Below are 26,768 nucleotides of genomic sequence, written 5' to 3' on the forward strand. Positions count from 1 at the left end.
TTAACGACTGTTTCTGCAGTTTATTTGCCACTTGATAGCTAATCCTACAGTCATCTTCATTTAGCTTATGCTAAAATATTATGCCCCTGGCCAGCTGTTTAAAGCTGTGTTTTTGGTTTAGAGTTAATATGTATATCTTAAAAAAAAAAAAAAAGCTTTTCTGAGATATAATTCATATTCCATATTTCATACAGTTTACTCTTTTAAAGTATAAAATTAGGTGTATAACGTTTTTTTCATTACTCATTAAAAGATGAGTGGTCTGGTTTTTTTTTTGAGTGGTCTGGTTTTGAGGAACCTGGATTTTTAAAGTAACCAGACTGTAAGACAATAATGTAGGTATAAATCAATGTGTATATCCCCAGCTTTGCACCTTATTGGACCTGAAGCATAAAATACATGCCTTCTTGTTGATAATATTTTTGCCTTCAATTCTTTGTTTTAAACACATAGGCACAAGTTCTTCAACCAAACGGAGCACTTCTGCAGGTAGTAAAGAATCCAGTTCTACTAGAGAAAGATTACGTGAACGTACCCGACTAAACCAGAGCAAAAAACTACCTTCTGCAGGTCAGGGAGCTAACGATGTGGCATTGGCTAAACGTTCCCGCAGTCGCACTGCTATGGAATGTGATGTTCGTATGAGCAAGTCTAAATCAGACAATCAGATCAGTGACAAAGCTGCTTTAGAAGCTAAAGTGAAAGATCTTCTTACACTGGCAAAAACCAAAGATGTGGAAATTTTACATTTGAGAAATGAACTCCGAGACATGCGTGCTCAACTGGGCATTAATGAAGATCATTCTGAGGGTGATGAAAAGTCTGAGGAGAAGGAAACTGTTACTGCTCACCAGCCAACTGATGTCGAGTCCACTTTATTGCAGTTGCAAGAACAGAATACTGCCATCCGTGAAGAACTCAACCAGTTGAAAAATGAAAACAGAATGTTAAAGGACAGGTTGAATGCACTGGGCTTTTCCCTAGAACAGAGGTTAGATAATTCTGAAAAACTGTTTGGCTATCAGTCCCTGAGCCCAGAAATTGCCCCTGGTAACCAGAGTGATGGAGGAGGAACTCTGACTTCTTCTGTGGAAGGCTCTGCACCGGGGTCAGTGGAGGATCTCTTGAGTCAAGATGAAAATACACTCATGGATCATCAGCACAGTAACTCTATGGATAACCTAGACAGTGAGTGCAGTGAGGTTTATCAGCCTCTCACCTCTAGCGACGATGCCCTCGATGCACCATCATCTTCAGAGTCAGAGGGTATTCCAAGCATGGAGCGCTCTCGTAAAGGGAGCAGTGGGAATGCGAGTGAAGTGTCTGTTGCTTGCTTAACAGAACGGATACACCAGATGGAAGAGAACCAGCACAGTACAAGTGAGGAACTACAGGCAACTCTACAGGAACTAGCTGATTTGCAGCAGATTACCCAAGAGCTAAATAGTGAAAATGAAAGGCTTGGGGAGGAGAAAGTCATTCTTATGGAGTCTTTGTGTCAACAAAGTGATAAGTTGGAACATTTTAGCCGGCAGATTGAATATTTCCGTTCCCTTCTAGATGAGCATCATATTTCTTATGTTATAGATGAAGATGTAAAAAGTGGACGCTATATGGAATTAGAGCAGCGTTACATGGACTTAGCTGAGAATGCCCGTTTTGAGCGAGAGCAGCTTCTTGGTGTCCAGCAGCATTTAAGTAATACTTTAAAAATGGCAGAACAAGACAACAAGGAAGCTCAAGAAATGATAGGTGCACTCAAAGAACGCAGTCACCACATGGAGCGAATTATTGAGTCTGAGCAGAAAGGCAAAGCAGCCCTGGCAGCAACCTTAGAGGAGTACAAAGCCACAGTGTCCAGCGACCAGATAGAGATGAATCGCCTGAAGGCCCAGCTGGAGAATGAAAAGCAGAAAGTGGCTGAACTATATTCTATCCATAACTCTGGAGACAAATCTGATATTCAGGATCTCTTGGAGAGTGTTAGGCTGGACAAAGAAAAGGCAGAGACTTTGGCTAGTAGCCTGCAGGAAGATCTGGCTCATACCCGAAATGATGCCAATCGATTACAGGACACCATTGCCAAGGTATTGTTTAAATAGATAAAAATGTTCTGGAGAAGCATTGTGCAGCTTTTGTACACAACATACTTTTTGAGAGCCAGGAGCACTTGTTTAATGTGTCATTAGCTTTTATTTACCCTAATATTTTTTGAAGCCTAAGAATAATTTTCTTTTACTATGGTAAAGTAAAATGTAGTCTTACAATAATGTCACTCTCACTCACTTATATTTCATTGTTTTCTTGCCTGTGAGAGGATTGGGCTAGTGTTAAAGCTGACACTAAAATTTGTACCTCCTTGTGGGTATGCCTATGGGGTATCATGGAATTTTATATCCTCATCTCCAGTGTACATTAGCATAGATAGCCAAAGAACTGATATTTCAGTCTGTAGGACTGCCACCTCTTATCCTGCATTAGTTGTAGTTTTTCAGATAGTTTTGTTGTGAGTTAAAAATAGTTTTGGCATATAAGGGTCCCTATTTCTTGGAGGTCTGGGATTTATTGCTGAGAGGTACCTTAGAGTTATTTCTTCAGCCCCACTGTTTTACAGGCATTCAGCTTAATAGTGAGGACTCAGAACTGCTGCCCTGGTTTTCTGGCATTTTTGCCAGGGCTCTGTATCCTTCTGATGGAAGTGATTGGAAATTTGTGTATGAGTCTGTGTGTGTGTGTGAAAGTTATCTAATTAATTTGTCTCCCATTGTATTTATTTTTAATGTTAGTGCAGTGATTTTTTTTTTTTTTTCTGGTACTGGGGATCAAACTCAGGACCTTGCATTTGTGAGTCAGGCATAGTGCCACTGAACTGTCTCTGGCCCAAGTGCAGTGATCTTTAAAGGAAGAAATATTAGTACATCTTTGGCTAGAACTTAAATACTAGACTTTAATTTTTTAGTGACCACTTTTAGAGATACAATTTAAATGCTATGTGTTATTTATTTTTTTTCTTTTTTTTGGTACTGGGGATCAAACTCAGGACTTTGTGCTTTCGAAGCAGGCACAGTGCCACTGAACTAAATCCCTAGCCCAATATGTGTTATTTCTTAAAGGGGCACTATGAACTAATACCTAAATTTTTTTTGTTTTATTTTGTTTTGTTTTCTTCCCTGCGGAACTGGGATTAATACCTAGGTCTTCATGCATCCTAGGCAAGTGCTTTACCACTGACTGAACTGTGTCTTTTGCCGTGCACTAAAACTTTAGCAGAGACATTACTTGAATTTTTATTTGTGTTTTTATGTTTAATTTAATATTGAAACTCACAAAACATTTTTGTAGGAGAGCATATTAATCATTAATCAAATGCATGCTTTTAGTCAAAACTTTGAAGAAGGGAAATTAAGTTCAGTGATACTTCAATATAATTTTGGTTGGTGATATAGCAAGTTTAAATATTTACATAACATCTTATTGTAGAATCACTTTTTTTTTACAATTCTTGCAGATTTAGTTCATTCATAGAACTTTATACTTAGCTTCCACTTGAAACATTGCTTACCTCAATTTTAGAGTTTATCTTTGAACAACTGTACTTTTCTGTCAATTTTATATAGGTAGAGGACGAATACCGAGCCTTCCAAGAAGAAGCTAAGAAACAAATTGAAGATTTGAATTTGACATTAGAAAAACTAAGATCAGAGCTGGAGGAAAAAGAGACAGAAAGGAGTGATATGAAAGAAACTATCTTTGAGCTTGAAGATGAAGTAGAACAACATAGAGCTGTGAAACTTCATGACAACCTCATTATTTCTGATTTAGAGAGTAAGTGATGAGACAACTTTTTATTTATTTTAGTTCTGTTCTTTTAAATATAATTGCTTTTAGCAAATTATTATTTCTGATTGGCACATAGTCCAGAGGCAGTAGCGCATCTGACTTGCAGAATGTGTTTATGGTAAAAGTCAAATTCACACATTAATGAATAGGCTTTGAATTGCTGTTTTGTTCCTAAAGAACTATTGGGTAGAATCATTACTTTAAAATTGTTCCTAACTAAGGAATATCATTTAAGTGAAAAGCTGATGAGGTTGCTATTTTCTACATTTTAAGAAAAGCCATTTAGTCAGGCATGGTGGCTTATGCCTATAATCCCAGCACTCAAGAGGCTGAGGCAGAAGGATCTCTGTGAGTTTGAGGCCAGTCTGGGCTACATAGTGAGTTCAGAGTCAGCCTGAACTACAAAGGGAGACCCTGCCTCAAAAAACCAAAAAAAAAAAAAAAGCATGTATTATTTCTTGATAGTGATTGCAGATATATCAAGATAGAAAAATACCAGTCTGCATAATCTTTATCCTAAGGCATAGATTTTTGTTTTTCTTGCCATGAAGATTTCCTAATAGGGCAGAAATGAAACTCAGGTTTTATATTTGTTTTTTATAGTAAAAGTTTTTCTTAACTTATAAAATTTTCTGATTATTTTATTGATCTGGTTCACCAGAGTGGTTGGTGTTTTTGTTTGTTTGTTTCTGGTAAGGGCGATCGAACTCAGGACCTTGTGCTTGCGTGGCAGGTGGCAGAACCACTGAGGTAAATCCCCGGCCCTTTGCTTTAAAATTTTCTGGCTATTTTAGATTTACAGAATAGTTGGCAGCCAGCTGTGGTGGTGCATTCCTTTGGTCCCAGCTATTCAGGAAGCTGTGGCAGGAGGACCATTTGAGGCCACAAACTTGAAACCAGTCGGGGCAACATAGCATGACCCCATCTCAAAAAAAAGTGGCAAAAATAGTACAAAGCATTTCTATATAGAAGTTTTGGAAGAGAAATCAGATATTTGCATTACCTTAAAATATTTTCCCATAGAATACTTTTACAAGTTACAAGTGAAGAAAATGGGGAAAAAAACCCAAACTGTAATTATGCAGTGGGAAAATTAGACAACACTTTGAGTGCTTATGTAAATGATAAAGGCACAAAGATATTATTCACAACCCTGGTGAGACTGTATTCCGATTGAGGCATAACTTTATTTAATCACAGAAAACATTAGACAGGCAAAAAAATTAGGAATTCTACTAGAAGCCAGGGTGTAGAGGGTGCTATGGTCCTCAAAAATGCCAATGTCATAAAAGAAAAAGGCTATGGAAGTGTTCCAGATTAAAGGAGGGTAAAGAGATATGATAATTAAATGTAATACTGTGTCTAGACAGGTCTGGTACTACAGAGAAATGCTATAAGGGACATTATCACAAAATTGGGTTTTGGATAGTACTTTAGATATCATTGATATAAACTTAGGAAGTTGAATACTGTGTTTATGTAAGAAAATATCCCTGTTTTGGGGAACCTACACATTGAATACTTAGAGATAAAGAGCTGTGATGTATATTCCTAAGTGGCTCCAGAAGAAAATTTAGAGGTAGATATATAGACATATAAATAGCAAGTCAGGCATGATGGGATACACCCATAATCCCAGCACTCATGAGGCTGAGGCAGGAAGATTGCTATATGTTTGAGGCTGGCCTGGGCTACATAGTGAGTTCAAGGCCAGCCTAAACTACATAGTGAGACCCTGTCTTAGAAAATCAGAAAAAAAAAAGAAAGAAATAGCAGTTGATATAGCGAATATTCTGTTATCAGTAGACAAATCTCAGTAAATGGGCATGTGTTAACACTATTTGTGCACCTTCTTGTAAGTTTGAAATTGTTTCCAAATAGTAAATTAAAAAATTCTTATTTGTATTTCATGTATCTTTGTCAGGTGTTAACAGATTTTGAGTTGTCATACACTTTTGCCAGGTGGGAATGGACAAAGAGAATGGGGGCAGCCTTTTTTTTCCTATTTCCCCAAGACTGGGTCTTGCTATGTTGCCCAGGCTGACCTCAAACTCACTATCTTCCTGCCTCAACCTCCTGAGCACTGAGATTACAGAACAGATGTGTGCCATCACACCTGGCTCATGGACAACTTTTTCTGATGCTTAAGTTATAGCTTTTTAAGCCTTTGGTGCACACGACTGCTCCTTTGGACTCTACTGTCTTACTACTTCTTGACAGAATATTGATTGGCAAACAGAGCATTAAACCAGATCCCATACTATCAGTGCCTGGGCAGGAAACTTGAACTATTGTCAAGGCAGAGTGAGGTCATTTACTAGAAACCTTAAATGCATCTTGGGCAGTTCTGAGCTCTGGTTCTAGTTGATTTAGCATCTGCATATTTTCCCCAAGGTTTTTTGAGTGTTTCGAGGCTTCTATAAACTGAGATAGTTGATTATAGGACTATTGGAGAAGACAATAGTTGTTGAAATAAACTTTCTAATCTACAGTTGAAAAAACTTTCTAGTCTAGCATTTATATTTAGTTTGAAGTTTGAATAGAGGTGGCTTATCTAATTCTGTTTCCTACATATGAGATTCTAAAGTTTTTCAGATTATTTTGGAAGTTCAGCACAGTATCCCCTAAGTATACTAGTATTCTTCTGTTACCAACTTTTATTTTGAATGTTGAAAGTGTGACACCTTGTGGTAACTGGGACAATAACTGGAAAAATGTTAGATGATCAAGATTTCTGCAATGAAATTTTTATTGTTAAACATATGGATTTTAATCAGAAGATGAATGAAAATTCTGAGTAACTTTTTAGCCATATTGCTTTTCTTTTCAACTCTTTGAGATGACAAGTTCAAATATTCGTAAGTGTTGAAAGAATAGTATAGATGTTACCTACTGCTTGTAGTGACAGTTGCTAACATTTTGCAGTTACGGTCTTTAAACTCAACTAGTTGACCATAAGTTATAGACCTTATGGCACTTAATCCCTAAATATTTCAACATATAACTCCTACCAAAAAAAATTCTCCTCAAACCATAGTACTATTTTCACATCTAGTAAAATTAGTCAGAGTTCTCTAGTGTCATCTATTGACCCATGTTTAGATTTTTCCAGCTGGCCTCAAAATGTCTTTTTATACCTCTTTTTAAAATTAAGAACCAGGTGGGAGGCAAACACAGACATGAAGCTCAAGTATGAGCAGTATTTCCATTACTGATTTGCCGAGAGGTTCCTCAAGGGGAACATTTCTGTGGATCCGTACACTGACCTCTCCAAGTACCATCAGCAGTGTGTTCAGAACGCTATAAAGGAGAAAATAATTGAAGAACTAGAATTCATGGGCCATAGGAAAAAGCTTGAAAACTCTTCTTGACTTTGAAAATGGATTCCTCATCAGGAAGTTTTGGTACTTGTTATACTTTTATAACACATTAACAGCAAGTACCAAGGTACCACTGTATTACATTTATTTGTTAGATTTCTAGCATTTAGGATAACTGTTTGACACTGTATAGGAGGCTTCATGTCAGGGAACACTGTTACTTGAGAAATCAAGATTTTTGTTTCGTGGATTTTTTTTTAAGATTTTTTTTTTTTTTTTTTTTTTTTTTTTTAGACAGGGTCTTACTTTGTAGTGCCTGTGCTGGCCTTGAACTCACTATGTAGTCCAGGGTGGCCTCCTACTTGCAATGATCCTCCTGCCTCTGCCTCCTGAATGCTGGGATTATAGGCATGTACCACTGTGGCTGACTACTACAGATAAAATCTTGCTGTGTATTCCAGGCTGTCCTTGACTCACTGTGTAGCCTAGGCTGGTCTCAAACTCAGTTCCATCCTCCTCCTCAGCTTCCTAAGTGCTGAAATTACAGGTGTACACCACCATACCCTGCTATTCTGTGGAATGTTTTAACAAATCAGTTTTAGAACTTTCTCATAATTTCAGAAAGAAACTTTGTACCCATTAGTAGTCTTTCTTTATTTACCTCAAGATAAATTCCTAAGCTTGGAATTAGTGGACAGAATTTTAAGGCAGTGGTTGTACTCAAGATTGTAGAGGAAAATGTATTCATAATGAATAACAAATGGTAAATCTCAGCAGAGAAATAAAAGCTCCAAAAAAGAACCAAGCAAGCTGGGTGAGGTGGAAAATGCCTACGTAGGAGGCTGAGGCAGGAGGATTGCAAATTAGAGGCTAGTGTAGCCAACTTAGTGTGACCCTGTCTTAAAATTGAAAAAAGAGTTGAAGTTGTAGTTCAGTGGTAGAGTGCCTTGGGCTCAATCTCCAGTACTAGGGGAGAAAAAAAAAAAGAATCAAATGGAACTGAAAAACTTACATCTCATATTTAAAAATTTACTGAATTATTTAAATAGCAAATTAGAAATAGAGAAGAGCCAGTGAACTTGATAATAAGTCAGCAGAAATATGCAACCCATGGAACAGAGAGAAAAAAGAAAATGAGTAGATCATGATATCAAACAGTGTAATAGGTGTATCTGGAGACTCCCAGATCATACCGGTGTCATATTTCTAGACTTGGCTTAGATTTAGCATCTAAACTAGAAAGATCTGCTTTAAAAACTCATACAAGACTCCTAGTTCAAGGTGATGGCTTGAGGTCACACATATACTTCCTTTCCCTCCTAAAGTCCTGTTGACATTGCAGAAGAAATATAAAAATTACAATGAAACTAAAACTGAGATACAAAACAAGAATGATCCCATCAGCAGAACAGTTTTGAGTAGTTTCTGGAACATAGAAAGAAGATGGAATTGGGGATGTAGGGAATTCAAATAGAATAGAAAAACCCATCATCCAGGAAAACATTATAGTTCTGGATAATGATGCCAAGCAAATACTGGGGATGGAAGCACTAAAATCTCCAGCTTGGGGGTGGTAGGGACTGGAAGGAGCAGCAGGAGTAGGCTGTAACACTGAAGGGTTATCAGAACCCTGCACTCCTCCCTCTGTAGGGTGTTAGCTTTTTTGTCCCCATCCTGCTGCTGCACTCAAACTTCTCTAAATACAGGGTGCCAGGGATTCCTAGCATGGCTTTAGTGTCTGGAAGGAAAGTGAGCTGGTGCCTGAGGTAACCGCAGGCTACTATGTAGTCTTGAAGACAAAACCACACAAAGGGAAAGGTGGTTTGGTCTACAGTGAAATATATCCACTCAGCGGCCTCAGTTTAAGTGTCATTTCTCTTCTTGAACATCCAGAAGGGAGTCCCCTGTAGGCATGCGTCATCAGTGTAGGCTTTAGCAAGGTCTTTTTTTTTTTTTTTTCCTTTGGTACTGAGGATCGAACTCAGGTCCTTGCACCTGCAAGCCAGGCGGCAGAACCACTGAGCTAAATCCTCGGCCCCAGCAAGGTCTTATATTGAGGGGTACAGGCAGTCTCTGAAGATGATCAGACAGGGCAAAGTGAAATTGGCCATCTTTACTAACAGCTGCCTAGCTTTGAGGAAATCTGAGGTAGAGTTCTATGCCATGAAGGCCAAAACTGGCATCCATTATCACAGTAGCAATAATATTGAATTGAGCACCACATGCAGTGGTCTAAGTGATTCTGGTATCATTAGAAGCCTGCCAGAACAGACTGATGAAAAATAAACCATGCAAAACTTTTCATTAGCAAAATTTGCCAGAGCTTGTTTGAAAAGAAACGAAACAGCCGACTAAACATTAACTGAGCCCCCCAAAAGTCAGTGACTTCACCTTTAGTCCAGGTAATCGATGCCAAGATGAGTGGCAAGTGCTACTCATCCAAAAAAAATTTTTTTTTAAATCGTGAGAAAGAGACTCACTAAGCTGCTGAGGCTGGCTTTGAACTTGCTGTCCTCATGCTTTAGCCTTTCTGGAAGGATATATGATAAATGCAAATAATAAGTACTCCTATTTTTGTTACTCTTTTCTGTTTTCCATACTTTTTTTTTTTCTGGTACCAGAGATCAAACTCAGGACTTTGCATTTTCGAGGCAGGTGCGGCGTTACCTGAGCTAAATCCCCGGCCCAGTTTTCCATACTTTTTATTGTGAATATGTATTACTTTAAGGATTTTAAAAGTTATGTCCACTTTTTAGAGAGAAAATTAAAAAAAAATACAATAGTATATGGTTCATTTCTAACTCACCTCTGTCTCTCTACATTAGGAATTCTGGGTTGGAGATAAAGCTGTGGTCCAGTGTCTGGACTGCCCACCCCTGTCTCTGGTCTTTTTGATAATCTATGTGCTGTTTACTCTTTATCTTTTTCTTTCCTCTAAAAATCACACCTGGAGTTAGGGGAAGTGCTTGACCAGATATAAGCCTCTTGAGTGCTGGTGCTAGTACTGAGAGCTTTCTAGGGATTTGAAGGGTAGGAAAGGTCATGGACTTTATTTTACGTCCCCAAGAGTTAGAAGTTGAAACATCACGCCTATAATCCCAGGACTTGGAAGGCTGAGATCACCATGAGTTTGAAGCCAGCCTGGACTACATGGTGAATTGAAGGACAGCCTGAATTACATAGCAAGACTCTGTCTCAAAAAACCAAAAAAACAAAAAAAGATAGAGTTTGAGGGCCGAGGGTTTAGCTCAGTGGTTCTGCCACCTGCCTTGTAAGCAGAAGGTCCCAAGTTCAATCCCCAGTACCAAAAAAAAAAAAAATAGTTTGAGTCTGTGCTGTGGTAGCTGCCTGGTAATATCTGTATAATAACCAGAGCCAGCATGGATTTCTCTTGGTTTGTCAGAAGTGGCAGTTCCTTAGTGGTGACAAGATAATGAACCCCTGTTTTAAACAGGCAGGGCAGTGCACAGAAATGTTCAGAACAAAGTTGATCTAATAATGAGCATAGCAGTTTACCTGATTTGTAAAAATTGAGGTATAATTTGTAACTAAAAAGCAAGAACATCATAGTCATCCTGTTATTTGGTAGAACTGAATATTGCTTTTGAATCAAAGACAGTAGATGGCAGTGTGTCTTATGCTAGAGAAACTGAAAAGAAAGGAAACTGGATTTAGAGCTGAAATAATGCTGACTTCTTGTGTGACTATTAATCATGTTAGATGGCAGTTTTGTTAAGTAGTCTTCAAAACAAGAACTTAAGCACATAGTCCTTTGTTTCCAGGGAGGAAAGCATGATGTCATTTTTAACACTTTATATTTCAGAGGGAAAATACAGACATGGTTATAAAGTTTAAATCAAATTCCTTAGTGACATTTTTAGTGCACTTTATTCTATTTAAGTATGTCCGCTGGCTGCCAGCTTTCCTTTGTTTAGAAAGAATAGTAATAAGATGTGACAATAATAAATGTATCGTGCCAGCAGCAGAAGAATGTCCTTGTAAAAATAGTGGTTATGTGAATTCTGTGGCCATGAATGTAGAGGATGGTAAAGACAAAAGGATAAGAACAAAAGAATGAATGAAATGTGAAATTTTATGATTGGTCTAAGATGGTCATGTCACTTAAAATGTCACCTGAGAACCAAGATACCAAGTATTAAAAGTGAGCTGTTAGTTAATTAGTTAAGATTTACTGTCATTTGTCTTACATAAATTATGTCTAAAGTAGATGTGTCTTTTGTGATCAGAAGAAAAGAAAAACAATTTTTAGCAACTTGTAAGAGAAATTATGGTCCTAACACTTTTTGTTTGCTTCCCTGTTTAATTATAAAATAACTCCTACATATAAATGGAAATAATATAAATGAAAGGCATTAGTATTTTCTTCTGTCTTTATTCTTTGTTTGTGTTTGATAGTATCAAAACCTTGAATTTATGTGTGAGCCAAGTTCCCTTGCTGGTTTCAGAGCCACTTTTGCCTCTGGCAACAAAGAACAGGGTAATGGACTTGTCCATTCACCTCGATGCCCACTTTGCCCTTAACCAGACTGAATAACCTGTTTGACTCTCATTTGCCAGATTAAATGAGGTTTAAAGTAACTTGTACATGAGACAAACTTTAAAAGTTTAATCCTTTGCATATGAAATCATCCTTCTTTGATAGCCCAACACAAGATTGATCTGTTAGAAGGTGGAGACTACTTATGTTTTTCATATCTTCAGCATCTAGAAAAAAGCCTGGTACAAAATTAGTACTTATGAGATGCTTATTGAGTTAATAAGTAAATTTTGAACCTTTCTTATTTCATAGACACTGAGTTTGTCAAACAGTTTTGGGGCAATGAATGGGAGAGTGTTACCCATTGGCTACCAAAGCTTGTAGCTTTTATTCTGCCCACATTTTATCTCATTTTATCCATCTTTAGAAAACAGCATAGGGCCAGGGATTTAGCTTAGTGGTGCCGCCGCCTGCCTTGCAAGTGCAAAAGAAGAAAAGAAAACACAGCATATTATCTATTTATAGTAATTGTTTACATGTAAGTATTACAAATATTCTAGTGTTTGTGACTAAATACTAAAGTGAATGCCATTTAAAGAACGTTAAGGCTGGGTGTGTAGGCTTAGCCCCAACACCACCCCCCTCCCCCAAAATCAGAACACAAATGTGCCAATGTTAAATGAAGGGCTTAATGTCACAGGTATCCTAGAAGACCAAGTTTCTGACAGAACTGGAATAAGGAAGATGAAGAGCTATCTAAGAAAAAATAAGCATTTTCATAGTTTTTAGCATCTTGATAAAAAATGATTGTTAGCATGTCATTACACACAGGTGTTCACTATGCTTGGTTTTCTGCTACTGAGTGCAAGAAATGGGATAGAATATTATTTACTCAGAAGCACCAATGTCTGTGCAGTGATGGAGAACCTTTTAGAGATTTCAATGATAACAAACAGCCCGCTGTGGCATGTGTGCCATAGGTTTGCCACCACTGGTCTATAGTTACATTGCGCTAACAACTGATGTCAATAACATATTCATTTTTTACAAAAATCCTAGGTAATGATTTCAGTATTACTTTTTCTTACTGCTACCATTGAATCTTTATACATTTATTCTATTTTAAATTCCCACCACGTGTTCTGGTTTTGGGGGCTGGGAAATGGGTCTTGCTTTTGAAGTGTTTTCAGTCTAGTGGCAGAAACGTGTAAATAAATTTGATAATATTGGCAGCAACCTGTTAGAAGGCTGTATAAGGTGGAGTTAGAACACTGAGAATGAACAGGACTGTAGCTGTAGGTAAAATCAGAATAAAGGATTTATCACCATATGTAACTGCTTTTGGGTATTTAAACATATATTGTGCCAGTTACCAGAATGATATTCCTAAGGCATTTCTTTCTTGTACATGGATTTTAGAGCAGAGCCTCCCTCCAGATAGAATATGACTTCCTTCCCTTTTTATTTACTGCTACCATTCTATATAGTTAATTTAAGTTGCAGGTGACTGGGTGTTATATAATTACTTGTATAATTGGCTTACTAATTCATTTCTCTGGAATTTATTCCTGTGTATGAAGGAAATTATGCTTGAATAAATTCTTTAGATTAATAACCCTTGTGATTAAAAGTTCATATTTTAATAGCAGTCTGTGTTGTTTTGATTGGTTGTGGGCCAGCAATGTGTATGTTTTTAACAATTGATTTTAATTAATTTTTGGTTTCAAAATTAAGGTACTTCAGAAAGTACAGAAACTGTAATGTTAAATAGGTGTTTTCCAGAGAAAGTAACATTAGCTAGTACTTGGATTAATCATTCTTTTTTGCTTTTAAAGTTTTGTATTAAAAATAAGTCTTTCGGGGGCGGGGGATTTAGCTCAGTGGTGCTGCCTACTGTATCGCAACCACAAGGTCCCAAGTTCGATCCCCAGTACCAAAAAAAAGAAGAAAAAAAGTCTTTTGGAAAGATAACTTTTTTGAATGTCAATTTTAAGCACCTCCTCTTCTTATGTTACTCTTTTTGAACATTGTTCTAAGAATATTATACTTTTATGATCTTTTCAGATACAGTTAAAAAACTCCAGGACCAAAAACATGACATGGAAAGAGAAATCAAGACACTTCACAGGAGACTTCGAGTAAGATAAATCTTCATGTATTATTATTATTTTTTTTTTTGGTACTGAGGATTGAATTTGAGACCTTGCGCTTGCAGAACCACTGAGCTAAATCCCCGGCCCTCATGTATTATCTTTTTAGAAAACAGTTTCCCAGAATTTAAGATGTGGTCATTGACCATGCTATCAAATTCACCTTAAACTTTAAATACAGGGGTGATATTGGCCTCATTGGACTTTGGGCAGAAAGCGAATGACCATCATTTCAACTTGGAACTAGTGCTAGATTAGGGATAGAAAAATGTACTCATAATTTATGGGCAGCAATTTTAGGAAAATAGATTTAGGAAACATACATTTTACTTCAGAGTGAAAGTTTATTAGTTTTTGATTATAAAATGTTCTAAACTAGGTTGTTTGCATGAGCTTTCTTTATTCTGTGGATTTGATGAGCTTGCCAACATCGGTACTGCTGTGATGTGGAGGGGGAGAGTGCTAATCTCAGTTCGAGTCATGCCACAGTTGCTGAGGGTGCCTTCATGATGTCAGAAAATGGTTTTGTGAGTGAGAGATCTCAGGCATGGCCCAGCTGTGGTTCTGGGTGGAGATGAGGCCCTGGAGGAGACTTCCCACCCAACCACACCCATGTCTGTGGGAAGCAACAGACTATACATTTCCTTACTGCTTCTTTGTATAATTTTGTCTGCCTATATTGAGTTCACTGTTTTTCTTATGGCTTCCTCTTCCTTTTCCTTTAGGTTTTTTTATGTTAGTTTTTGATGTCAGGATATTTATAGTTTTTTACTATATGGTTCACATACCATTCATATACCTTTTTGAGCTTTCTTTGTAGAGGTAAAACTCTTTAAGTTTTAGATATTTTTTCATAAGACTTGCTTTGAAGCTTGCATGAGGAAGGCAGCTTGACATTATTATCATTAGTGTTTATTGAGCCCTCTGTGTTTGATGCCTCAGTAGGCAGATCAGCTGGAAAATCTTTCCCTCATTAAGAACAAGGTTACTGATCATTATATGGCCTGTTACAAATAGGTAATAGCCATTCTCTGGAATTAACAAACATTAATCATCATTTGGAAGTACAGTACATTGTAGCAGTCCAATCACAAACTAATTTTATTGCTTTTCAATAAATCTTCATTGCTCTCTTTTGGAAATAAAAATCAGTTTTTAAATATAGGAAGAATCTGCAGAATGGCGGCAGTTTCAAGCTGATCTACAGACTGCAGTAGTCATTGCAAATGACATTAAATCTGAAGCCCAAGAGGAGATTGGCGATCTGAAGCGCCGGTTACATGAGGCTCAGGAAAAGAATGAGAAACTCACAAAAGAATTGGAGGAAATAAAATCACGCAAGTATGTTCTGAGAAATCAGTTGTGTACTGTGTTTCGATAGAGAACAGCTAAATCCCAATTTTGTGCTGTGTTATTATGGGAAGAATGTGGGCGTTGACACTACTGACTTTGGATTTAGTGGAAACTAACTTTTTTGAGTCATTTTTATGACATCTATAAAGTAGTGCTGTCTGTATGGGATTTTTCACAGTTGTTTTTCTACATTAGTGATCAACAACTCTGGAGGGAGCCAGAATGGCACCTTGCGTAAAGATACATTATGATTCTCCTTTTCCTCATCCTTATGATTCACCCCTGTTATTTTTCTTTAGATATAGCCTTGTAAAGAGATAATTGTGGCTCCTGTCCAGCCTTGCCTCTTACTAGCTATGTGATCTCTGTCAACAGCCTTAATGTCCCTGATCCTCAGTTTTCTCAAAAATCTTTAAAATGGAAACACCACTGGCTGCTTTACAATGTTATTATAAGGAGCAAATGAGGTAATAATGCCTGCACAGTGCTCAGGGCAATGACCAGCAAACTTGAGCTGCCTTAGTATTTTTGGAAACCCAAATAAAGAATGGTAACAGAGTTTATCTACATCACTCACTTATGGAATTTTCACTTGTTTTATCTTGTAACTGCATGAATCTCGACCGTATTTTTACCCGGTCTAACTCAGAGATCATTGGAAACCCATAAAAATTATGAGGTAAGGTGGCATCCATTGTGTGTTCTGAGCTTCATAGTGAGACTCCATCTATGACTGAGGGACATTATTTTATTTTTTGGCAGTATTGGGGGTTGAACCTAGGACCTTTACATTGAGCTACATCCTCAGCCGATTGATTGATTGATTGATTGAGTCTTGCTAAATTTCCCAGGCTGGGATCTACCTTATCATCCTCCTACCTCAACCTCCCAGAGGGCTGGGATTACAGGCATATGCCACCATGCCTGGCAAGGAATAATATTTTTGTGTTCGAGATTATTAAGAATTTGAGGGCCGGGGATGTAGCTCAGTGGTGCCACACCTGCCTGGCAAGCAAAAGGTCCTGAGTTCAATCCTCGGTACCAAAAAAAAAAAAAAAGAATTTGAAGCTGGGTGTGGTGGTGCATGCCCCAAATCCTGGCACTTGGAAGGCTGAGGCAGGAGGATTGTGAGTTGGAAACCAGCCTGGGCTACATAGTAAGACCTTGTCTCAACAAACAAGCCTCAAAACAAAAGCAAACAAAAGAATCTAATTATTCCTTATTTTAATTCTTAAGTGGGCATAGAAAAACATTTTATCTCTGAAAATCTTATTATTGCCTCATCTTTGTGTATGGCCTGGTGAATAATACTGCTAAGCATCTTTCACTGGCTTCCTTAAACAGAACTTGGAATGAGGCAGAACCACTGGTATAAAACTTGCATTGCATTGCATTGCATTGCTTTTTTTTCCCCTCTGTATTCTATCAAGTTAATAGCATATCAGAAGTGCCTCATTGAAGAATTATCCTAAATGAAATTGTATTAATTGATTAATTGTGGTTCTGGGGATTGATTCCAAGGCTTTGTGCTTGCTGGGCAAGCACTCTACAAATGAGCTATACACCCAGCCCTGAAATTTTACTCTTAAAGGAGCATTCTGTTGGAACCTGAAAGTTATTTGGTCTTTGAGATATATATTTAAAAGAAGTACCAGCATCTTGTAGAGCAGTGGTTTCAGAGTGAGGTCTGCTGACTACAGGGTCTCCCCAGAACTCTTTCAGATAGTACTGTTTTCATAATGATAGTAACAAGGTTTTTTGCCCTTTTCACTGTGCTTTTACTCTAATACTGAAAAGCAAATGTAAACTTGGTGAATCAACCAAGATTCACCAGTACCAGATCGTACTCAGTCATTGAACTTGTCACCACCACACACAGGCATTAAAAAAAAATTCAGAAAACCCCCAAACAAAACAAAATGCAGTTTTCATGTTCTTTTTTTTTTTTTATTTTGTGTTCTGAAACACGCTCTTGCTTTTTAGTCCAGGCTGGCCTTAAACTTGCAGCAGTCCTCCTGTGTCAGCCTCCCAAGTGCTGGGATCATAGGTGTGTGCCACAATGCCAAGCATGTGATCATTTTAGTTTGAGCTACTTTTTTATTTTTTTTTAAAATGGAACATCATTTTTACTTGAGAATAGCTGGGAGGCAAACTATGGCTATTTCAGCTTTGATGGTGGATATTTCTTGAAAATGATTTGCCTTCAAGAGAAACAACCAGTAGTTTTTGTTGCTGGTGATAGAACGTGGGCTTTCAAGGGAATGTTAGGATTTTGGAAAATGTTTATCTTCCATTGGGAGCTTGGCAGCTTCCCATGTTTAAAGAGCTTTGTGATTTGATCATTGGTGATATTAACAAATATGACTTAAAGAGATATATTTTATAATGACAAGCATTTGTAAAATTGAGTGAACCAATATATTCCTTATGACTAATGCATGATGTTTTAGTATATGTGCTGCAGAAGGGAGCATGATTAATGCATGATATGTTACAAGATTGTGGTTGGGCAAAAGATCCTTTAGAAATACATAACAGACCAGTGATTTATTGGCCAGAATACGGGAAGTTTACTTACATAGTTTTAGCTTCTGCATTGCAGCTGACTTTTTATGTGTTTGTGTTGTGCTGGTGGTTGAACCCAGTGTGTTGTGCATGCTAGGCAGATACTCCAACACTGATCTGTACTCCCAGCCCACAACTAACGCTTAAGTAACTACAGCTTGTTGCATTTTTAGTGTAGTATCAAAGAATAGTTACAGTTAAAGATTTTAAAAAGTCTTCACTTTTCTAAGCATCTGCCTATTCAAGATCTGTATTTTTCATACGTCAATAGATTGAATACAGAAGAAGTGAGAGTCTAGCAGTCTCCTAAGCCAGACATGAACAAATATTAAGAAATAGAAAATACTGCTAGTATTCTTACTAATTTTTCTTTTGGCTTTGAAAAATATTGTCATTTTTTCATAAAAATACTTTCATCATGTTAAGTCCTAGATATATTTTTAGATGGAATTAAATATTTTATGTATTTCTTAGTTTTAATTCATTTAATGGAAGATAACTTACTAAACAAGGGCTGTTTGGGATCATCAGTCATTTTTAGGAGTGGAAAGGTGTTCTAAGACCAAAATGTTTGATTTTTGTTGTTTTAGATTCTTTATTAAAACTTTTAATCAGCTGGGTTGCAGTGGCACGCCTGTAATCCCAGGTCTGAGGGAGGCTGAGACAGGAGGGATAGCAAGTTAGAGTCCTACCTGGCAACATAGTGAGGTCCTGTCTCAAAAATTAAAAGTAAGAAGGACTGGGGATGTAGCTCAGTGGTACAGTACCCTGGGTTTGATCTCAAGTATGGGAAACAAACAAAAGACCAAAAACTTTTAGTCATAGCAACTAGCTGAACATGGAACCTGTGGTCCATCTTGAGACAAAAAAACCCTTGAATATCAAATGGCCAAATTTTTCTAAGGACTTGCTTAATTTTTATCCCTATAAGCATATTTGATAGTTTTATGGCATGTGCAAGCTCTGCAGTTGTAATCTCATACCAGATGAAAACTTTTATGTCAGTCAGCTCAGTGAATTAGAGAGGGCCAGAATGAAATAGAATTGATTTTTCCAGTGACTCAGGATGTATCATGCTAAGCTGCTTGCAGGATTCATGTTACTAATAGGGGCATAGGTTTCTTTGTAGAAATTCTGTTTGTATTCTGTAGTAGTTTTGTTTTGTTTTGTTCTTTAAGAACATGGACTTTGGTTTCATTTTTTTGTATTTCCATGTCTCAGCACAGCAGTTTAGCTAGAGCTAGCATAAATTATCCATCTACATGTACTAATGAATTCCTGGACTTTCGAGAAGGGCCAGGCCTTTGGGCAGCCCAGAATCAGAGATTCCCAGTTTTGAGTCAGGCTCTGTGGCTGATCTGCCTCCCATTTTACTACTAATTGATTACTGATGTCCTCACCTGAAACTTATCCAATAAAAATGGAATTTGATTGTTATTTAACAGGATAATTTGATAGAAATTTTTAATATAATTTCCTCATATTTACCAAGCAAATGAGAATATTGGTCCAGGTAATCTATTCTGCTCAACCGATACAATTAAAAAAAAAACAAACCTACAAAACTAGTATGTTTTAATCCTTTTCAGCTGGGAGAGGAAAATGTGTGTTCTCTTATATACAGAGTCTGCCAAAAAATTGTATACACACTTCAGCACTGTTCACCGTACTAACAAATGTCTGGAAGTTAATGGCTACCACTTTGAGCACTTCTGGTAATTGTAGGGGCCAGAGGTAACTTGTATTAATCTAGAGATGTCTCAATAAATTTAATATTAAAATATTTATATATAAGTTTCTCTTTTCCTGATTTATACATTTTTTGGGTGGACTCTATATATACAGATCCCTGTATTTCAATATATTTTTTAGGCAAGAGGAGGAGCGAGGGCGAGTATACAATTACATGAATGCTGTTGAGAGAGATTTGGCAGCCTTAAGGCAAGGGATGGGACTAAGTAGAAGGTCCTCGACTTCCTCAGAGCCGACTCCTACAGTAAAAACCCTCATTAAGTCCTTTGACAGTGCATCTCAAGGTAAATAATTCTTTGTCCATTGTACCAAAGGTATGTAATTGTATTCACTTACCATATGTTTTTTGGTCTGATAGAAAATTCATATCAATGAATATTCTTAATAAGTGTCAATGAGATAATCTTAATAAAGGTGAATTTTATTTTCCAGCCTCAGTCTTTCCTCATTTATAAATGGCAGCACCATTCTATCCACCATTCTATCCACATCTGATTTATTCTTAGCAAGTCTTCTTGATTCAGCCTTCAACATGGACCTTTGCTCAGTCTGCTGCTTTTTTTTTTGTTTATTGGTTGGTTTTATTGAGAAAAAGTCTCACTATGAGGTCCAGGCAGGCCTTGAACTTACTATGAATCCCAGGCTTGACTTGAACTCTCAGCAGTCTTCCTGCCTCAGCCTTCCAAGTGCTGGGATCACAGGTGTGTGCCATCATGCCTGGCCTCAGTCTGCTTCTTTCCATCTCTAGTAGCACAATCTTTTAGTTCAAGCTATCATCAGTTACTAATTTCAATGACCTCCTATTTAGTCTTCCCATTTCATTTCATGATATGGCTTTTCTTGCTTAAAATCCTTTAATTACCATAAGACTTGGATTGAAATTTAGACCTCCAGATACTCACAAAGTTTGACCTCTGCGCACCTCCTGCCTCAGTTGGCCCACTCTTCCCCTCAACCTCTACAGCCCAGCTACACTGTACTTCATTTTTGGAAACAAGTCGGAAGTCAGGGCTTGTTTTTTTTTTAATTGTTAAATAAGGATGAGGATTAGATCTTGAAGCACTGATGTTAAGATATATCTGAAATCTTTTATAATAAGTTTTGGGGTTTTTTTTTTGTACCCGGGGATCAAACTCTGGTCCTTGCACTTGCAAGGCAGATGGCAGAACCACTGAGCTAAATCCTTGGCCCCTATAACAAGTTTTTGAAAGTACATGGATAGCTATATGTATTTTGGAGTTAAAGTATAAGAAAGATGCCCTCAGAACTGCTTTCAGTGGCTACTTCTTTGTAATATGAGGGGGTTAGATGAAATGAAGACTTTAAAAAAATATATTCTCCTAAAATAAATGGACTGTATACTAAATTAATATTGTGCATCTATGCAAAATATTAACAAAACAAGCTTTAATGCAAAAATTATATATATGTTTCTATACTGATCTTTTTAAAAAACTAAATATATTATTTTATAATAAAATACATCTAAATGACCCAGCAGTTCTACTCCTAGTTACAAAAGAATTGAAAGAGTTATTTAGGCAAATAAATATTCATGGCACCACTGTTCACAGTAGCCAAGAAGGAGGAGGAGCCCAGGTGTCCATACATTAGATGAATAGATAAACAAAATGTGTTATATCCATGCAATGGAATATTATTCAGCCATAAGAAGGAATGAAGTTCTGTTACATGCTACAACTTGAATGTGCCTTTACAGTATTATGCTCAGTGAAAGAAGACAGACATAGCAGACCACATATTGTAAGATGCCATTATATGGAATATGGAGAATAGGTTAGTTCATAGAAACAGAAAGCAAATTGGTGATTGCCAGGGGTTGGGGGTGGGGTGAGCGGGGAGTAACTTACTTAATAGGTACTGTGTTTCCTTTTGGAGTAATGAAGATGTTTTGAAACTAGATAGAAGTGATCATTGTACAATATTGTGAATATTCTAAATGCCACTGAACTGTACATTTAAAAATAGTTTTGTGTTAAGTGGATTTTATCTTAGTAAAAAAGAGAATCTTTAAAGATGTCAGTTTTAAGTATTTGGCTTTATTAAAAGGTCTGTAATGATCTGCTTTATCTTGCCACACTAATGTTCATTCCTTTGTCCCATTTTGATTTTAATTCAGCTTCAAATGAGTGACCATTTTTATGCAGTTTTTACTAAAATCTATGCTAAGCCCAATATCTAGAAATTAATGAGAAAATGAATTGAAAAAAAAGAAACTTCTTTTAAACAGTTCAATCTAGACAAGAATGCTGATGTCCAAACAGATAAGGACACATCTATGTATTAAATGCAAATCAGAAAATATACATGGGGTAAAGTGATCGATCACTTCTATAGGAGAAAGTGAGGTGAGATGACCAATTCACTAATCTTTGGTTTAATATGCAGTTACTGAACATTTGTTACTATATAAAGCTCTGCTCCCCTCCCCTTCCCTTCCCTTCTCCTCCTCTCCCTTTCCCTCCCTTCTCCTTTTCTTTTCTTTCTGATACTGAGGGTTGAACCCAGGTTCCTTCACACTGACCCCTGTCCTTTTTAAAAATTTTGAGACAGAGACTTGCTAAGTTGTTCTTTTGTTTAGGCTGGAATTGAATTTGGGATTCTCCTGCCCCTGTCTCCCAGAGTGCTGGAATTACAGGCATGTGCCACCACTATGCCCAGCTTACTGTTGGGGTGTTTTTTTTTTTTGGTACTGTGGTTCGAACTCGGGACCTTGTGATCGCAAGGCAGGTGGTGGAACCACTAAGCTAAATCCCCGGCCCACTTTTAGGTCTTTTAATTCAATTTAATTTTTTTCCCAATGCTGGTGATGAAAGCCAGGGGCTATAATTGCTAAGCAAGTGCTCCACCACTGAGCTATACTCCTAGCCCTCTTGTGGGTTTTTTTTATATTTACATTTCATTGGTTCATGATGTTTATTAGTATATTATGTAATTTAATAGCAAAATTGGAATTACTGGCCTGTGGAAGCAAATATCTGTCTCCTAGGGCACAATCATGAATGTTTAGCTAGGTTAAGTATCAGCCAAGACATTTTCTATGGGAATTTGAGAACACTGATAAATATGGTGAGTCCTGGCCAGATGTGTTGGCACAGACCTATGATCTTAGCCCCAGGAGGCTGAGGCAGGAGACTTACCTTGAGTTCGAGGGCAGCCTGGACTACATAGTGAGTTCAAGTCCAGCCTGTACTACATAGCGAGACCCTGTCTCAAACAACCACCACCACCACCACACAAATTTGGTGAATCCTTAAACAGAGGCCAGTTAAGAAAGCCTTCTGTTGCATTCATTATGTATGTACTTGTTTTTGTAGTACCAAACCCTGCTGCAGCTACAATTCCTCGAACACCTCTGAGTCCAAGTCCTATGAAAACCCCTCCTGCGGCAGCTGTATCTCCCATGCAGGTAAGACCCCAGGACTGCTGAAGGCCCTGGGGCCTCACAATCTGAAGTTAAGTTCTCTGCTTCAAACTCATGCACAATGCATCAGAAGGGCCAATGACTACCTCAGAAGGATGTATTTGGGATTAGTTTCCTAAAATATGGTGAATATCTTTAATTGAGATAAATTATATAAGTTACGGTGTATTTCTGGAAAACTAAAACACCTCTCAATATGTAGTTGGCACATCTCAACTTCTGTTGTACAGCAAATCATTTCAAAACTTACTGGCTTAAAATGGCAGTTTATTATTTTTCACATTCTTTTGGGTTGGCTTTGTGGTTCTTTGCTGACTAGGCCTGGGCTCACTCCTGCACCTGTGCTCACCTGGATTATAAGTAGGGATCTGGACTCAGCAGGATGCTGGGCAGCTCTCTCCACAGTCTTCTTGGGCCCTTACACACCCTGCTTTCCACAGCTCCAGGACAGCGAAAGTAGAAGGTAGCAAAACCTTGCAGGATCCTGGTGTGGAATTTGGACAGTGAAACTTCTAGCCTTTTCTTTTGGTTCAAGCAAGTCATAGGGCAACTCAAACTCAGAGAGGGGGTGGTCTGCACAAGGCATGAGTTTAGAGACGTGTCATCTCAGTCTAATTCAAGGACATCGCTGATCCATAACACCCAGTTTTCAGAAGTTGCTGTTCCTTGCTCTTGTGGGAATATAGACCAGAAGCAGGGTTGGTGGCTGCTCTCTGTGGTGCTTTAGAGGTCCTCATATTGTGTCCTTTATCCAGCCACTTTTAGAAAGTGTGGTTGAGGTGGAATATTTCCACATGCATAAGAGCAGCCAAAGGATAGATGGCCTCAAACTCAGTATCCTGTGAAATAAGGTAGCCTCAGCTACATCTGTCCCTAAAATAATAGAGCTTGAGAACATTGTCAACTGTTGATCATGTGTTTTGTAGGTGGACTTTATAACTTCTTGTGATGTTTAGGGTAAAATTATGTTCCTTCTGAAATTGTGGTGTTGCAAGTCAGTGGCTTTGCATTTGCATGCATATACAAGAAATTGTGTCTTAATTTAAAAGGAAAACAAAGGAGAAAATTCCATATTTCACTTGCAGATTTAATGCTGTTTACATACTGGGGTTTTTGTTTTTGGTTTTGGTTTTTTTTGGTACCAGGGATCGAACTCAGGACCTTGCACTTGTGAGGCAGGCAGCGGCACCACTGAGCTAAATCCCCAGCCCCTCTTTACATACTGTCAATCAAGCTTTTTCTAAAAACCAAAAGATGTAAATAAAGGCAAAGTAAATGTTCCAAAAATAATAAACTTCAAATAAGGTGAATTTCTAAAGTAGTATTGGTCAGTTGAAGTTTAATGTCCAGGGCATTATTTTTTAAATCTTGTAAAGATAGGAAATGAAAAATCTCATTTCTATAGCTTAGAAAAAGCAAATAATTACAAGCTACATTCAGTAGCTTTTAAATACATGATTAGCACAGTGGTTCTCAAACTTGGGTATAAAAATCACATGGAGAATTTTTAAATACGCAGATTCCCAGCCCTCATTCTAGTGAACCAAAACCTCCGGGGACTGAGGTTGTTAGTTTTTCATAACTCACTGGGTAGAAAGTCTACTTCTGACCATGAAGAAGCAACAGGAGCTGCTATCACAAACAACTAGAAAGCTGGAAAAAATATAGGAAGCAGTTATTTTCAGAAATTGTACAATAAGCAGTGCAAAACTATGACTGAAAAAAGTTAAGAGATGAAGGAAGTCCTGCTACGGGCCACATTCTTTCCTGGAAGCAATTTTCAGATGGTGATGCAAACCCACCTGGAACAGAAAAGAGGAAACAAATTAGATGTGAGGGAACACGAATTAACATTCAAGGTCAGAGCCCCTGGGAGGAGGGAGCTACATAGAGAAAGGATCTAGAACTCTGCAGGTGTATCTTTTTGAGTCTTTGCCTGAATGTCAGCCAGGACTTGCATAGGTAAAACCCAACAATAATTTTCCATGAATAGCTCCCAGGAACAGTTATAAGGTGCTATCACAAACACTTCCCATAGTTATTTCAAAGTAAAGCCTTCCCACAGAGAAAACTCCAGGCCCAGTTTGTTTTTATAGTGGATTCAATCAAACCTTTGTGGCAGAAATAATTCTAATTTTATACAAAGTCTTTCAGAAAGCAGAAGAAAATGAAGACTTCTCAATTTATTTATTTTGTGATTCCAGTGTTAGGTGGTAGCCGATACAGACAGAAACATAACAAAGAAAGAGAACTACTAACCATTATCTCTTACGAATATAGATGTAAACTTAACACATTACCAAATTGAATCTAACAATTTTTAAATTGATAATCTATCATAACCAAGTATGGCATACCTCAGGAGTGCAAGATTAAGATTACCTTAAAAGAATAAAGGATTTTTTAAAAACCCATGTTAATTTCAGAATCTGTACCAAGAATTTTTACAAAATTTTGAACCGTTTTTTTTGGTACTGAGGATCGAACTCGGAACCTTGCGCTTGCAAGGCAGGCACCAGAACCACTGAGCTAAATCCCCAGCCCACCAACTACTAAACCTATTTATAGTAAAACTTCTTCAGTAAACTAGAAATAGGAATCAATCTTGAAAAAGAAGACCTATAGAAAGTCTATAGCTTGCATCATACTTAGCAGACTAAAGATGAGTCCTTTTCCTCTACAATTGGGAACAATGCAAGGATACTCTCACCATCTTTTTCTTTTAAAAACACACACATTTTGCTGGAACTTCTGCTCTGTGCAGTGAGGGGAAAAAATAAAACCAATGGAAAAATTGAAATTGGTGATACACCTAAATGTATAGGCTAACAGTATAAAACTTCTAGATGCTGAGCATGTGGTTCACACCTGTAATCCCAGCACTCAGGAGGCAGGGGCAGGAGGATCACCGTGAGTTCGAGGCCAGCCTGGGCTACATAGTGAGTTCAGGGCCAGCCTGAACTACAAAGTAAAACCCTGTCTCAAAAAACCAAACAAAAAGTTAAAAGAAAACCACAAAAAAACAAGCAAACTTTTGGATGTGGGCATTTCACAGAGAAAAATCTTTATGACCTTTGAGAATGTAAACGTTTCTTATCTAGAACACATAAATGCATGAACTGTAAAAGTAAATTGATAAATTGGGCATCAAAATTTAAAACTTGTTTAAAAGACATTAAGAAAACTTGAAGGCAACCAGGTATAGATAGTGGTGTTACTCCTAGGACTCTGGGAGCCTAGGGCAGGAAGATTGAAAGTTTGAACCCAGCCTGGGCAGTTTAGCAACTTAGTGAGACCCTGTTTTAAAATAGAAAAATTTAAAAAGTGCTGGGAATGTAGCTCAATGGGAAGGTCTTGGGTATGATCCTCAGTACCGTCCCTACCCCCAAAAAGAGATTTGAAAAGACCCTTCTTAAGAGAACATGTACATGTGATCAGTAAGCATTTGAAAAGATGCTCAACATCATTAGTCATCAGGGAAAGGGAAATTAAATCCACAATGAGATCTTAATTCCTCCCTTAAGAATGGCCAAAATTAAAAAGGCTAACAATATCAAGTGTGTAGAAAACAATATCAAGATGTAGAAAAGCTGGACCTATTGCACATTTCTACTGAGAGTATGAAATGAGTAGCTAGAAAATAGCTAGATTAAAAAAAAAAAAAAAAAAAGGCTAGGGGCCAGGGATTTAGCTCAGTGGTTCCACCACCTGCCTTGAAAGCGCAAGGACCCGAGTTCAATCCCCGGTACCAAAAAAAAAAAAAAAGCCAGAATGTAGCACAAGGAAAAGCATATATAAAATATTAAATGTTTTACAAGTTTAAGTATTTGCAGTGGATATTTCAG

The 26,768-nt window shown here is 37.6% G+C and overlaps 1 protein-coding gene and 1 pseudogene across 4 annotated transcripts in view; both read left to right on the forward strand.

Moving 5' to 3' along the window:
• Positions 1-26,768, forward strand: part of Specc1l (sperm antigen with calponin homology and coiled-coil domains 1 like) — a 150,100-nt gene that overhangs the window by 51,748 nt on the left and 71,584 nt on the right. For all 3 annotated transcript variants that reach the window (XM_004843538.3, XM_004843540.3, XM_004843539.3), the window contains 6 exons: positions 454-2,087; positions 3,618-3,825; positions 13,723-13,796; positions 14,974-15,149; positions 19,599-19,762; positions 22,817-22,908. In XM_004843538.3, the coding sequence (XP_004843595.1) occupies positions 454-2,087; positions 3,618-3,825; positions 13,723-13,796; positions 14,974-15,149; positions 19,599-19,762; positions 22,817-22,908 (2,348 nt within the window). The remainder of the gene's footprint in view (positions 1-453; positions 2,088-3,617; positions 3,826-13,722; positions 13,797-14,973; positions 15,150-19,598; positions 19,763-22,816; positions 22,909-26,768) is intronic.
• LOC106009301 (TP53-regulated inhibitor of apoptosis 1 pseudogene) lies at positions 6,822-13,797 on the forward strand (annotated as a pseudogene). The gene has a single exon (XR_015446332.1). The product of XR_015446332.1 is annotated as a TP53-regulated inhibitor of apoptosis 1 pseudogene (transcript).

The sequence above is a fragment of the Heterocephalus glaber genome, unplaced genomic scaffold, assembly GCF_053883595.1.
Source record: "Heterocephalus glaber isolate CG9 unplaced genomic scaffold, H.glaber_assembly_v1.0 deba00001687, whole genome shotgun sequence".
NCBI classification, from domain to species: Eukaryota; Metazoa; Chordata; class Mammalia; order Rodentia; family Bathyergidae; genus Heterocephalus; species Heterocephalus glaber.